Source organism: Ooceraea biroi, chromosome 2, assembly GCF_003672135.1.
Source record: "Ooceraea biroi isolate clonal line C1 chromosome 2, Obir_v5.4, whole genome shotgun sequence".
In the NCBI taxonomy this organism is placed as follows: domain Eukaryota; kingdom Metazoa; phylum Arthropoda; class Insecta; order Hymenoptera; family Formicidae; genus Ooceraea; species Ooceraea biroi.
Window position 1 is genome coordinate 1,238,240 of NC_039507.1, and position 12,953 is coordinate 1,251,192.

General features: G+C 38.7%; 1 protein-coding gene across 20 annotated transcripts in view; it reads left to right on the top strand.

The window, feature by feature from the left end:
* LOC105287946 (potassium channel subfamily T member 2) overlaps window positions 1–12,953 on the top strand; it is a 161,017-nt gene that overhangs the window by 86,302 nt on the left and 61,762 nt on the right. For 2 of the 20 annotated variants that reach the window (XM_026975568.1, XM_026975573.1), the window contains exon 1: window positions 1,837–4,232. The exons of the other annotated variants lie outside the window; for them this stretch is intronic. In XM_026975568.1, the coding sequence (XP_026831369.1) occupies window positions 4,054–4,232 (179 nt within the window). In that variant the 5' untranslated portion in view covers window positions 1,837–4,053. Of the gene's footprint in view, window positions 1–1,836; window positions 4,233–12,953 lie in introns of those variants that run through there. 20 annotated transcript variants of the gene reach the window in all.

Below are 12,953 nucleotides of genomic sequence, written 5' to 3' on the forward strand. Positions count from 1 at the left end.
ATTTAAATCGATTATCCTACGTTTTGTATATTAGTATAGTAGAGCATTTTAATATAGCTACCCCATGAATGCGCTTTCGGATTAAGCTGCGCAATAGAGGATAAATTTCTGTTCTACGAGAATATTAGCTCTTTATTGCATCAACGTCTTCTGATCTAATATTGTACGAACAATTTGAACTAATTGTATGACGTGCTCCGACGGCGATATTATTATTCATTATGGTGAATTACGGTGAATACAAGAGAAATGAAAAATGGCATGGAATAGTATCGAACTTTTATTGTCTGTCCGAAAACCATTGAAATACAGGTGCAAAGCTCACGGTCGACTGTAACGGATCTCGCGCATTCGCGTTTATCGTTTGCAGGTCAAGCGGAAATCGTTGCATATCCCAGATATTGTGCGCGCCCATCTGCGGATTATTCTTTTTCATCTTTCTCTCCTGTTCCTCTTCTTCCATCAGAACTTTTTCTCATGTGCCTACAAACTATTTCGACAAGTAATATAACTTATATTATAATAATATGACTTATTCTCAATACTTGCTTTATTGCATATTGCAAGTAATATCTTGCGGAGAAATAAGAAATATTGAAGGGAGAAAAGCAGCATTCTGTCATTTCTGCCATATACCGAATAATATGATTTATTATGCTTTTTCTATAGTTCGTTTTGACTTGCTTTGTTTGATCACGATATTGTACGTGTCCATTTGTGGATTATTATTTTTTATCTCCTCTTCTCCTCCTTCATCTTTTCCTCATAAATTCTTCTACGAATTATTTCGATAAATAATATAACGTATGACTTATTCCTGATATTTCCCTTGTTGCATATTGCAATAACGCAGTTTGTATCTCGCGGAGAAATAAAAAAATTGAAGGGAGAGAAGCAGCATTCTGTTATTTCTGCCATGTACTGGATAATGTAATTTATATTAAACTTTTTCTGTAGCTCGTTTTAACTTGCTTTGTCTGATCACGAATTGATTTAATATTTCAATAAATACAAACGAAGAATCTGTCGATGTTTGTAGTTAAGCCATATTTCGCATTTTGAGCTGTCATGAACATATGTTGTATTTTTGCAAAAATTAAATTTTCTTGTATCTCTTCTTTCCTGGAATCATTAATATTTACGTATCGTAGATGTAAATTGTCAATTTAATATATTGTTAATGTTTAATGAAGTCGATTTTATGAAAACTACAGGTTTATCACTATTTATTACTATTTTGTCAAATAGAATCATCAATTAACTTGACGACTGACAATATTAAAAAATACATCCCTATTTTACTCCTCTTACCTTCATTTATCTACTTTACAAAATTAATGGGAGTTATTTTCTTCCCTGTTTTCACGAAATAAGAAATGATAGCTTCCGCATTATCAATAATCAATAGCTAGATTACTCTTGTACCCTTGTTTGCGCGGACACATATGTATCAAGGGGGATGAGACATCTCCGCATATGCAGTCAAGATTCCGAAGATCTAAACTTGCCGCGTCAGATGAGTATATACAATTATAAGGTAATCCCTTATTCACCCTCGCCCGTCTTTTGGAGTCCGCATCTCAATGACGGAAGCCGAAAAAGGTGAAAGATCGTGGCCGACACTTTTGTCGGATATTGCAGTCGTGAGAATTATAATTTTTCATCCCGTTCCCCTATCGCCACGACCCTTTCTTGTTTATTGGTATTCTTTCGAGGAAGGCGACCAGCTGGCCTGTGGGAGTCGCGATACGACAAGCCTCAAGAGAGGGCGACGGCGGAAGTGGAGTTTGCGCGGTGTCGAGGATGCGCGTCGTCGGGGTGGCGAGCTTGAGGATGATACCGCTAGTCGGCGCTGGGCCAGGCCACGCGAAGCGCGTTGTGCTTGCGGAGCTTTTACGGAGAAGGATCGGCCAGGCCGGCGGCACGACGGCACCTCTCATGCGCGCGCGAGAAAGGCGGGCTGATGGTACCGCGACAGCGCGGCGTTCCCCAGTGAAACGACGGCCCGCACCGGACGCGAGCGGTGGCGGCGAAGCTTCCGGAAGATGCGGTACCTGAAAAGAAAGTCGCGCTGCCTCGTTGTGAGAGACTGCGTCAAACGTCCGTGACGAATCTCAGAGTAAATCAAAGCTTCGCCGGCGGCGATACCAGCAGCGATTTTCCCATAGTAGCAGGACCAAGTGGTCCCCCGAGAAGCTTCGAATACGTAAACTCGGAAGTAGAACCGAACGGTACTCTGAAGCGAAGCCTCGACGGCGGAACTTCATAAACAGGACCAATAAACGTTAAAAACCTTCGAAAGTAATACTTTGAAAACAGAACCAACGTTTTCCCAGCATCGCAAAGTTGTCAACGATAAAGAAGAGAAGTTTCTCAAGGCACTATGCTGAATATCGGTTCACGGGAGAAACTTGGGGCTCGTGTTCAAGAATGTTCTTCGAAAACAACAGCAAACTGGTGTTAAAATCGGAAAGAAGAAGATGCAGTGAACAACGAAAAGAGGAGGGTTTTTCACGAAAAGGTCTGCGATGCTTCCTCGCAGCGACTCCGCGAAGAGACTTCAACGAGTAGTGACGTTTTCGAGTTACAATCTAAGGAACTGCTTCGAGAAACGACGTTGATCTCCCGGGGTGACTACAGCGCGACTGTAGCAAGCGACTATAGTAACATCTATGAGCCATGACCCCACGCAACTCCCTAATAACGCGTCGGTGTTGAAGCAATTTGTAGAATCGATTTGATCGACATTATCATTATCATCATCATCATCATCATCCTCGTCATTGCCCTCCCTCCGGACTAATGAACTTCTTTCGACGTTCTCGCACTAATCGTTCATCGTTTGTGGGAGCAAACGCGTGGTGAAAGTTTACCTTCTTTCGGGACGCGTAATAATGTCCTTTTTCCGACTGAACCTTGTTGGATTTAGTGAAATTGTTGGATTTCTTTCTTGCATGCAAGTTCCGAATTCAAGAGGTATCGCATGAAAAAAGACTCTTCCTAACGTAGCAAAAGAAGTTCTTCTCTTAAAAAAGAACGGAGAAGACATCTCTTTGAGAGGAGACACGATTAGTACCGCAGCAACGAGGGAGAAATAGATTATTACAATTGTGATGTCTGCCGGGGAATTTGCATAAGTGTATTCGATTAAGGGAGCAATATCTGCGAACGGCGACAAGAGAGATAGGGGGAAGGAGAATGGTAGGGCACGTGGGGGAAATGTGGCGCCCGACATTGTACGTCGAGTAAACAAGCGGGCGCACCTTCCTTCTAATTACGAGATACTTAACGAGCACGCTGGTTGGCGGGTCCAAAAAACGTAGAGTATTTTTAATACGCGCACGCATATACGCGCATGCACGCACGACGTACGTACGTACGTATACACGATACGCATAGCTGCATACACGTGCGACACCATCGTCGTCGCCGTCGCCATCGTCGTCGTCCAGGACGATGGGTAATTTTAAGTACAGTCTAAGATGTAATCGATGTTTATCAAGAAAATTGGAAAAACGGTGGTCCAAGTAGACAGCGAAGTAGCGAAGTACGTGGTCCAAGTTCTGGTGGCTTAGTCGTATTTTTCTGGTGACTCTATCTGGATTTGATCGTCGCGGCCGTTTACGCCGCGGTGTATTTTTTTACGGCTATATCCTCGGGGTGCCCACACCGAGAGACGGGGTGGTGGGTGCGAAAGTGGTGGTGGAAGGGTGGAAGCGCTTTCTACGTGTATTGTGCAGGTGGAACCGAACGTGGCGCGCCCGTGTTCCAGAAGTTTCTTTGTGGTTCGTTAACCCTCGCCACGAGCGATCGTGCGTGTTACAGAACTGTAACTACATCGCGCTGCTGAGAGGCGCACACACGTTGCCGCGACCGCGATCGGAACGCTCCAACTCCCGTGCTTCGTTAGATCGGTCCCAACGATCTAACGGGGACGCGACAGACGGGAAATATCGGGGACAAGCCGGAAAGGCGCCGAACAGGAAGAGGGATAACTATAGTGGAGCGGAAGAGTATCGTGACTGTAGCGCTGCGCTCGAACGGCCCGACTATATGAGCGCCAGTTTCGATATAGTGAAAAGATGGAGGACGTTCATGGTGGCTTTGTGGAATAACGCGACTCACCGGATCCGGGATGCCTCAACTAACAAGACGCTAACAATGACGACTTCCAGCAGATACAGCAGCTACAACTGTCTCACCAGTTGGGATAGCTACGATCGGATCCCAAGGTATATCATCAACGGTTGACTCGTTGAGCGCGAATTTATATCCGAGCACGTTGAACATTTTTACGAAGAGATCAGAAAAATGTTCACGCAGTTTTGATATTTTAAATCAGAAATATCTAGTCACGTGTACATGTTAATCAAGTTTTACAAATATCAAAGATGAGAAAGCAACAGCACATTGGTTGTTCATAATTAATCCTGATTCCAGGTATTTCCCGCGTAACACAAGCAAATTTCAAAAGCATGTCGAGTGAGATTTAGACGTATTAATTGCATAACATTGTCAATCTGATTTGCAATTGCGCCTGGTTTGTCCTCACATAAACGTTCGTTCTGCACTTCCATCTTATGTTTGCGCGAATGACTCGACGAGTTCAATTGCGAATCACAATCTCTTTCCGAGTGACCGATTCTGTCCGATTACCAATATCGGACTATATGCCATTCGTTATCCGTTTTCACTTATGATTACTATACTGATGCTTTTTGTTATTTTTCATATGTTTATTACTTTCTCTTGTATTTTCACAATTTATATTGTTCACGTAAGAATTATAATAATCACAAGACCGACTCCCAGAAAAGCAGAGAGCTAAATTTCGGCGAATTCTAGTTGAGTAGTATGATGCTTCTAGGACAAACGTTGAGTAAATATTTGCCCTGCAATCCCGATCCTGACTTAGCGTAGTCGCCTAATTAGGAAGCCGTTGTTCGTATGGCTAACGTTATTCGAACGTGTTTGGAATAAAATTAGATTAAATTCGGATTTCAAAGTGTCAAAATTGCCAAAAGAGGAATTAACTTTTTCATAGTTAATGGAAAAGCCAAAGTAAAAAGGTAGATTTTTACGTTACAATAGTACAAAAATGACATTTGTTATAATTAATATTAATTACTATGCTATTACAATATGTGATAGAAAATGATATAAGTTAATATTTGCTTACACATGAGAAAGTTTCAATTCAGGATTAATTCTTAAAATTACACTCTATATAAGAGATTGAAACACAAGTAAAATTATTGATATAAATAATTATTGTTATACAGAAGAGTATTTCCTATAGAATCGTATAAAATTCACCGATATCGAAAATTGACGATATAACAAAATTTTATTTCTGATTATCCGATTTGGCAATTCCTCTGGCAATTTTAACGCGACCATTTTTCATGTTCGTGGCAATTTATAGCGGGCGAATTATGGTGTGGCAATGACAGACGCTGTTTTGAAACCTGACATGAAAATTCAATACGTGATGTCAATAAATGATACGGTCAATGTCCGTTCGTCATTCATTTTCAATCTGCGAGCCATGGAAATACTGGAATACATGGAAATATAACTGGCACCTTCGGTAGCAGATGAGTTTGTCGCTCGTTAAAACGCGACAAACGGCGACGACTCGTTCGCGTTTCACGGGGTATTTAGCGCCAGCTATCTTGTTACAAGCGTGATCGTAAGTATCAATAACGGGTGGCGTTATAGTGCTCTTCCGATGCGAGCGATGTTTTATCAGTACTCGAATAGACAAGATATCACATGTCGTAAATGTCGTTGAGTATTAGCTGAATATAATTCATTCTATCTCAGCAAGCATGAGAGATAGGACTTTGATAACATAATCAATCTGATATTTTTGTGGCATCTGATCTGCCTCTGTATCTTGGAATACTCTAGTATAAATTTTCATGTAAGAAAAATTAATTTCCAGTCCGAAAAAAAAATTTTGTCGTTACGATTATATCCCGAAGTGATACATTCTATTATGGCAATGTACTCCATACAGTCTCTGCATTGAGAGAAAAATGTATATTAGGTACGTAAAATGTTACGTCACAGAGAATTTCAAAGAAGATATTTCTCTTCGTCATTCTTTACAAACGGGTCAAATCACGTGTGATTTTACTCAAATGGGAAGTTGAAGATAGTTGTATAATTTCCTCTGCAAACATTCGAGAAAGATTGCAGAGGTTCTGAGCGTTTTTAAAACTAAATGCTATTCAAGCCAGCAAGAGAGGACTCCAAAGCATAATCCTTCTTCGTTGAGATAAAATGGCACTCGTACAAACGTTGTTATCAAATTTTGATTTGCCAATGAAGTTTTTCCATTATAAAATGTTCTTTCTTCTCATTTGAACGCGTGGCAGTCGCTTTATCCGGCGGAAAGGTTAATTTGTCACCGGCGAAATTGGCGACTAATTGAAGTTCCGTGAGCCATTCATAGTCGGATTTACGGGCGAGAAATAAAGTAACTAGCCAGATGGATTCTTTCATCTCTCGTTATTGACTCTCCACTTATTCTTCAACTTCATTTTGGCCGCGGAAAACGAACAATCGTACTATCTATTGCCTCACGTTCCACCCAGCCTTTCTCCGGATAAACTCCGTTAATACATCATACCGACGAGCAATCATATGATCATCCAATTTCACTCTGTCCTCTTTTTTCCTTTTTGCATGCGTCTTCGATGAATGCGCAGGGAATGGATTCAGACATAATCTTCGTAAGGATTCCAAATGGTTAAATTCCTCTTTTTTTCTTTGGAATTTATATGATATTTAGCTTGAAAATATTTACCATTTTAAAGGTGCGCATCTTACAATTTTTTTAATTCGTCGCTTTCCGTTCACTACTCGCTACTACTCGCATGCGAGAGATTTAATATTATCCGACATGGAATTTCTTCTGATAAAATAGCGCAAGTGTCATTCCGATTTACTTCTCTGTGAATTCGGCTGTGCAATATGCAGATGCGGTGGCCAAGCGAAGTGTAACGCAACTGAAGCTTTCAGAATTAATAAAGGATTTCTAACATTATTCGCTATACTAACGGGCAGCTCATGTTTTGTTGGCGTTACACTCGCTCGCGTGACAGGTTTCATTCAACGCGAAATTTCTTTCAGTGAAACGCTATTCTTTCAGTAATCCGTTATTCTCCTTTTCCCTGAAATTTCATCAAAAATTATCACTGTAAAATACAATGTCGAGTTTTGTTGGTGACATATGATCTTACAAATTAAAAAATAAAAACGGCAAGAGGAATGTTTGTTAAAAGATTAGATTATATTCACATCGAGAAAAAAAAATTTCTACCGAATTTGTCATGCAATCTGTGATTACATCAAAATGAGCAGTTTTTTTAGAGAAAAGTTTTAATTTAGATGTCGAGAATATTGCAGGTACAAGTTAAAGTTTAAGGCGGAGCATGCAGTAAACTATTCTACTATAATAAAGTGAAGTGTTTGGTATATTGGTAGAATAAAATACGTGCGATGTTTTCCCGAGCAGAGGGGCAATAAAGTTGTTGCGTCTCTACGGTGTCGAAACGTTGCAGTGCGATTGCGATTCTCTTAGGAACGATTATGGAAGCGCGAAACTGGCGGCTGGATCACACTAGATTATTATAGACGGTAGATAGACGGTAGGATCCTATTGCACTTTACTGATATATTAAATAATGCAGAGTGTACCTGCTGCGACATCGCTGGAATTTTACGCGCAATGGGCTTCTCTGGCGCAAGGCCTTTTCTGAAAATTATATTCATACGCGGCGAGCAAGTATGCTTTAAGTGCATTCGCTTAAGTGAGCGTACATGCATACATATGTACGTGTATTAAATATATATAGACTCTTACACGGTAGTCGCATCCCATTCTCGGAATATTATCATGAAGTTATAGTCGCATCATAGATGCGGAATACGCTCAGTAGAGTGAATCCGCAATATTTGATTTTGTGATTTTAATGTAAAAATTATATGTTTAAATAATATTATCGTAAACTGGGGAACTCTATATAGTACTAATTATAGCAAGTAATGTCACGTTTTATCACAATATATTTGCACATTCCCTTGAAGGTCAACTCGCAGACAGTTTAGTAATTTGACGTTTCTGACTAGATTTTTAATTCGGTGGGTCATGAAAATCACTTATAAATTGATTAAAGAATCTGCAAACACGACAGTAATTTGCGAATACAAAATGCGGTGGATTGGAGATATTTCATATAAAAATTGAATTAATCATCTTCGTCCAATGATGCGTTGACCGAGTCAACCTATTCAGCGACAAATCAAATATATCGTTTCGAAACAGGATCAGTTACGTGATGGCTATCGTTTTGATTTGTCAGTGATATCTGCGCGGATCCGAATTTATGCTGACATACAGCGTGACAGTGGATCCTCGTACCGACATCGGAGAACCGTTCATGGTAATCGAGATACCTTGTTCCTGCAAACAGCCACTGCCGTCGTCATCTCGCCAGAAATCCGACGCGCTCCGTCAGGACCCCGCTTCTTGTCCTGTTAATGAAACACGGCCGAGTAGCAGTCGCTGTCGACTGTCAACCTGGGTGATACCGTGCCCAAACCGTGACCCGGCAAATTGAACGTAAAAGCGACGGCCATCACCTCTCAAGCGACGAGCTGGCAATTAATTCCTGCCACGGAAACGCGTTGCGGACATACAAGGGTCTCTCTCGCAGACTCGATCTTAGCCCAATCCTCTTGAGAGGGACATAGTGTTCCGGCACTGTCGCGTTTTCTCTCCCTAGAATGCTAATCAATTGTGAAATTCAGAACAAGAACGATATAGTCGTTAAAATGAGCGACGTGTTGCTGTTTAACAGATTCCGAATAACGAATAGCAGTTCAACGGAGACGGAAAGAAAAGTTCTCATTTAACATGCTAAAAACGATTCTAGTCTAATAACGAGTCTAATTAATCCCGTAATAAATATTGTAATTGAAATATACTCTGCAATTGAAATATACTATGTAACTAAAACTTATGGTGAATAAAATTACGTCTGTTTTATGGCATATACGAGGAATAACGTAAACGAGATGAACTTAACGATCACGTCATTAATCTTGTGTTTTAAAACTACAGCGTACCTATTATGACAAATGCGGAATATAATGCATTATGTACTGAATATGTAATATGCTCATTTGTCATTGCGACAGGTTTCAATGAGCTTACGTACCTTTGAACAAGGACAAATTACATAAATCAGCCGCGTGTCGATCATTATGCCATCTGCCATTCCGTATCAGTTACGATGCACTCTAGTATTATAATGAACCACTTGCAGATGATAAGCACGCAGAGGGAAGGGAGCCGGAAATGTCACTGCATCCAACGCGACAGCCGTAAAATAAAATATTTTTTATGAAATTCGTCGAGGGCAACATGAGTGGGACGTTTGATTGCATCTCCTGTGACAGGCATATCCTATAGTACTCGTAACTTCCGAGAGTTAAAATATGCAAATTTTGTTTTAGAAGCACATGGAAATAATTAAAGATTTGTTTTTAACAATTCTAACAATTCTAAAAGGTTTAAATCGGGACAAATGAGTTTATCAATATGATATTTGTATATTGGTCGTTGTGAAAAATGCGAAAACTGAAAATAGGTGAACTTAAACAGAATTGCGATACGTATGGAATTCTCAAAAGTATGTTTAAAATTGATTACTAGCGGAATGTGTGTTTTACTTGTCCCTAATACAAATCTGCATTGTAAATATTACAGGATAAATAAGAATTAACGGCAGATGTGACAAATTAAAGCGCGCTGCGGTCGTTAGTATTATACCTTGTATAGTATTTTAATGCCAGTAGTTTGCGTATAAATTAAATAATCATTTATTATACTAGGGTCGACAAATTTTCATTAAACTTTTGCAGATGTGATTTATTACAGAACGGCACAGACCCTACGAGCATAAATATTCACTTCGGCCTCGATGATCAGTGTACTCTGAAGTTCCATCAAAGCGAGTGATCATATTAAAAACGGATTTAATATTCGCTCATTATCATTAATATCGGTAACGAGCTCTCGAAATTATCCTCGAGCGATCATAATAGGATTTGCTTCGCACTTTGCTCCAAGCGCTTGAAACTTATTTCGAAGAGTTCTCTCTTTGATGGATTTAAAAACGCTGATGCGCGAATGCGCTAATTTATTCCCGTTAATATTGCTTCGGATAAGATGTATTGATCACGGTAATTGGTTGATTACTTTCTTCGAAAGATCAGCGTAGAGAAGCAGCGTAGGAGCAATTATCATGACTGGCATTAGTGCTAATTAGCGTAGGTTGTTCTTGATTTACGTGGTTTGTGCGTGGCCCGTGAAGAATCAACTAATCCAGTTTACATGAAATACTAGTATCTATAAAACCGACGAACTATGATATAAGAAATTATTTTCTTTAGTAAATAATTTTGTGATGTATTTAAAACCGCGAATGCGCTGATTTTTTCTCGTTAATATTGCTTCGGATAAGACATAAATCACGTTAATCGATCAATTACTTTCTTCGAAAGATCAGCGTAAAGAAGCAGCGTAGGAGCAATCGCAATGACTGACACTAATTAATCAACGTACGTTATTCTTGATTTACATAGTTTGTGCGTGGTCCATGACGAATCAAATATAACCCAGTTTACATGAAATACTATATAATATCTATATAAGAACGATGATATAAATTTATGAGAAAATTTACGAGAAAAGGAATTTTACAATATAATATAATATACCAAGGTAACATAATTACCGGTAAATAATACTGTTTATTACATGCCAAAATTCAATCCACAAACATAAAGTCCAAATGCACTCAAAAGCGTAGATTCACATGACGCAACACACTATATTTTATTTGATTTCATTTCAATTACAATAAAATATTTTAACGAGCCAATTGAATCTGTAACCAGCTTTTATTATATAGTAATAAAATGTCAACCATATATTATTCAATGAATAAAATTTATGATATATGACTAAATTGAATTTTGACATACGATAACAGTATTATTTATCGGTAATTATGTTATCTTGATATATTATATATAATTATATTATATTGTAAAATTAAGGAAGTTTTGAAAATATCTTTTATAGAAATAAATGCTAAGATATCAATTTGATAAAACTTACAGTAAGGAGATAGTCAAAGATAGAGTTGGAGTCGAATGGCTTGCATGTCTGGCACTAATTTCGATTTCGTACTAGTATTAAGAAACTCTGGGAATCTGGAAATGATCTGCGCATCGAATAGGATACATATATCACCTGTTGCCGTACATAAGAAACACGTTGATACTTGAAGATTAAATCGGATCGAAAAGTATTTCCACGCTCATGTTCATAAATAGATATCTTGCTAGTTAAGTATTAAATATTAAAAACAGAAAATTCTCTTTCGCAAGTACATTTTATTCATAATATTTGTGCACTTTTTTCGAAAGTATATTAATTTTGAATTCATGAAACAAGCAACTAATTAGTGTGTTCTATCCTAATTGAATCAATATATTAATATTGAAATATGTACAGATGGATTTTATATATTTAAACGACTCTCACATCTTTGCAAAGTCTATTACATCATAAATTAATTAGTTTAGCTTGAAGCTATGATTAAGGTATATTTTTTTCATAACTAAATATATAGTATTTGATTTCAATTTCGCAGCAAATGCTAAAATGCTAATCAGTAGCATATAAACGGATAACATGACAGAGATATATACGATCGAAAGCCGTTAATCGAGTTAATCAAGATGAAATAAGCATAATCAGCATACTTATCAGCATATTTGATGCAAGCAACTTTATGAGCAAAGACTTTACACGGCATTATACAGCATTACAGGAAGAAGCCGTATCCTGTGCACCGTACTGAGCAAAGTATTGCTGCGAACACATGTTTGACAAGATTTCGCGTTCCACATATTACTTACCGTTGGCACAATATCACGGCGTCGCGATCTGACGTGAACTATTTTCTGCTTTATAGTGTCTTAAAGTGAGCAACCTCGAAGGAAAACGTCGTTTTCTTCTGAAAACTTGTTAGAACACCGTCGGAGCAACGCGCCCCGGGCGCTCTGGCGGTCTCGATGAAATTTGACGTTCTTTCGCCGTCTCTCATCATCGACAGCTCCTCAAGCAATGAACGAACAAACGAACGAGCATGCAGGGGTGTGGACGCGCGACCCCTCGTTGCCCTTTTGATAGCGGCGCTCTGAAACGCTCCCCAAAACGAAATTGCTCAAAAATAACGCGCGCTGGGAGAGCCAATCCTTGGAATTTTGCGGGATATGCGCGTATAATTTCCCGGGAGCTTTCTGACATATTTGGCAAAAGTAAAGTACAGGTAATTCCATGCAACAATGAAATGAAGTCTATGATACGAGAGGCGCATTTGAATTTCTACACACGTATGCAAGCGCGCAGTGTAAATTATATCTCGTTTGTAAATTACACCGGAGAACGACAAAATCACGCGTAAATCCGATATATTGCAAGATTCGTAACAAGACCACATGCGTTCATCAAATGTTCTTGCATTTTTCTAGATTTAATCCATCTTTCTCATCTTTGTCTGTATTCTTTAATATTAGACAAGTCTATGACGTCAATGAAATGTCGTCAGGTTGATGACGTCGATGGAGCGCAATAGGTTAAAACGATTCGTTACATTCTCGTTATGTCACTTTATTAATTATAATGCCATTAATGCAAAAGTTGTTTGAAACGAGAGAAACAAGGTTTCAATTATTTTATGATGTTACATTTGAAAAGCATAATTTTATTATAAATTTTATTATAAATAATATCATCTTTATCTCTCCTGGCAGTTTTGTACTGTCTTCCTCAATCATATACTTTGAATTTAATATTATAATAACAT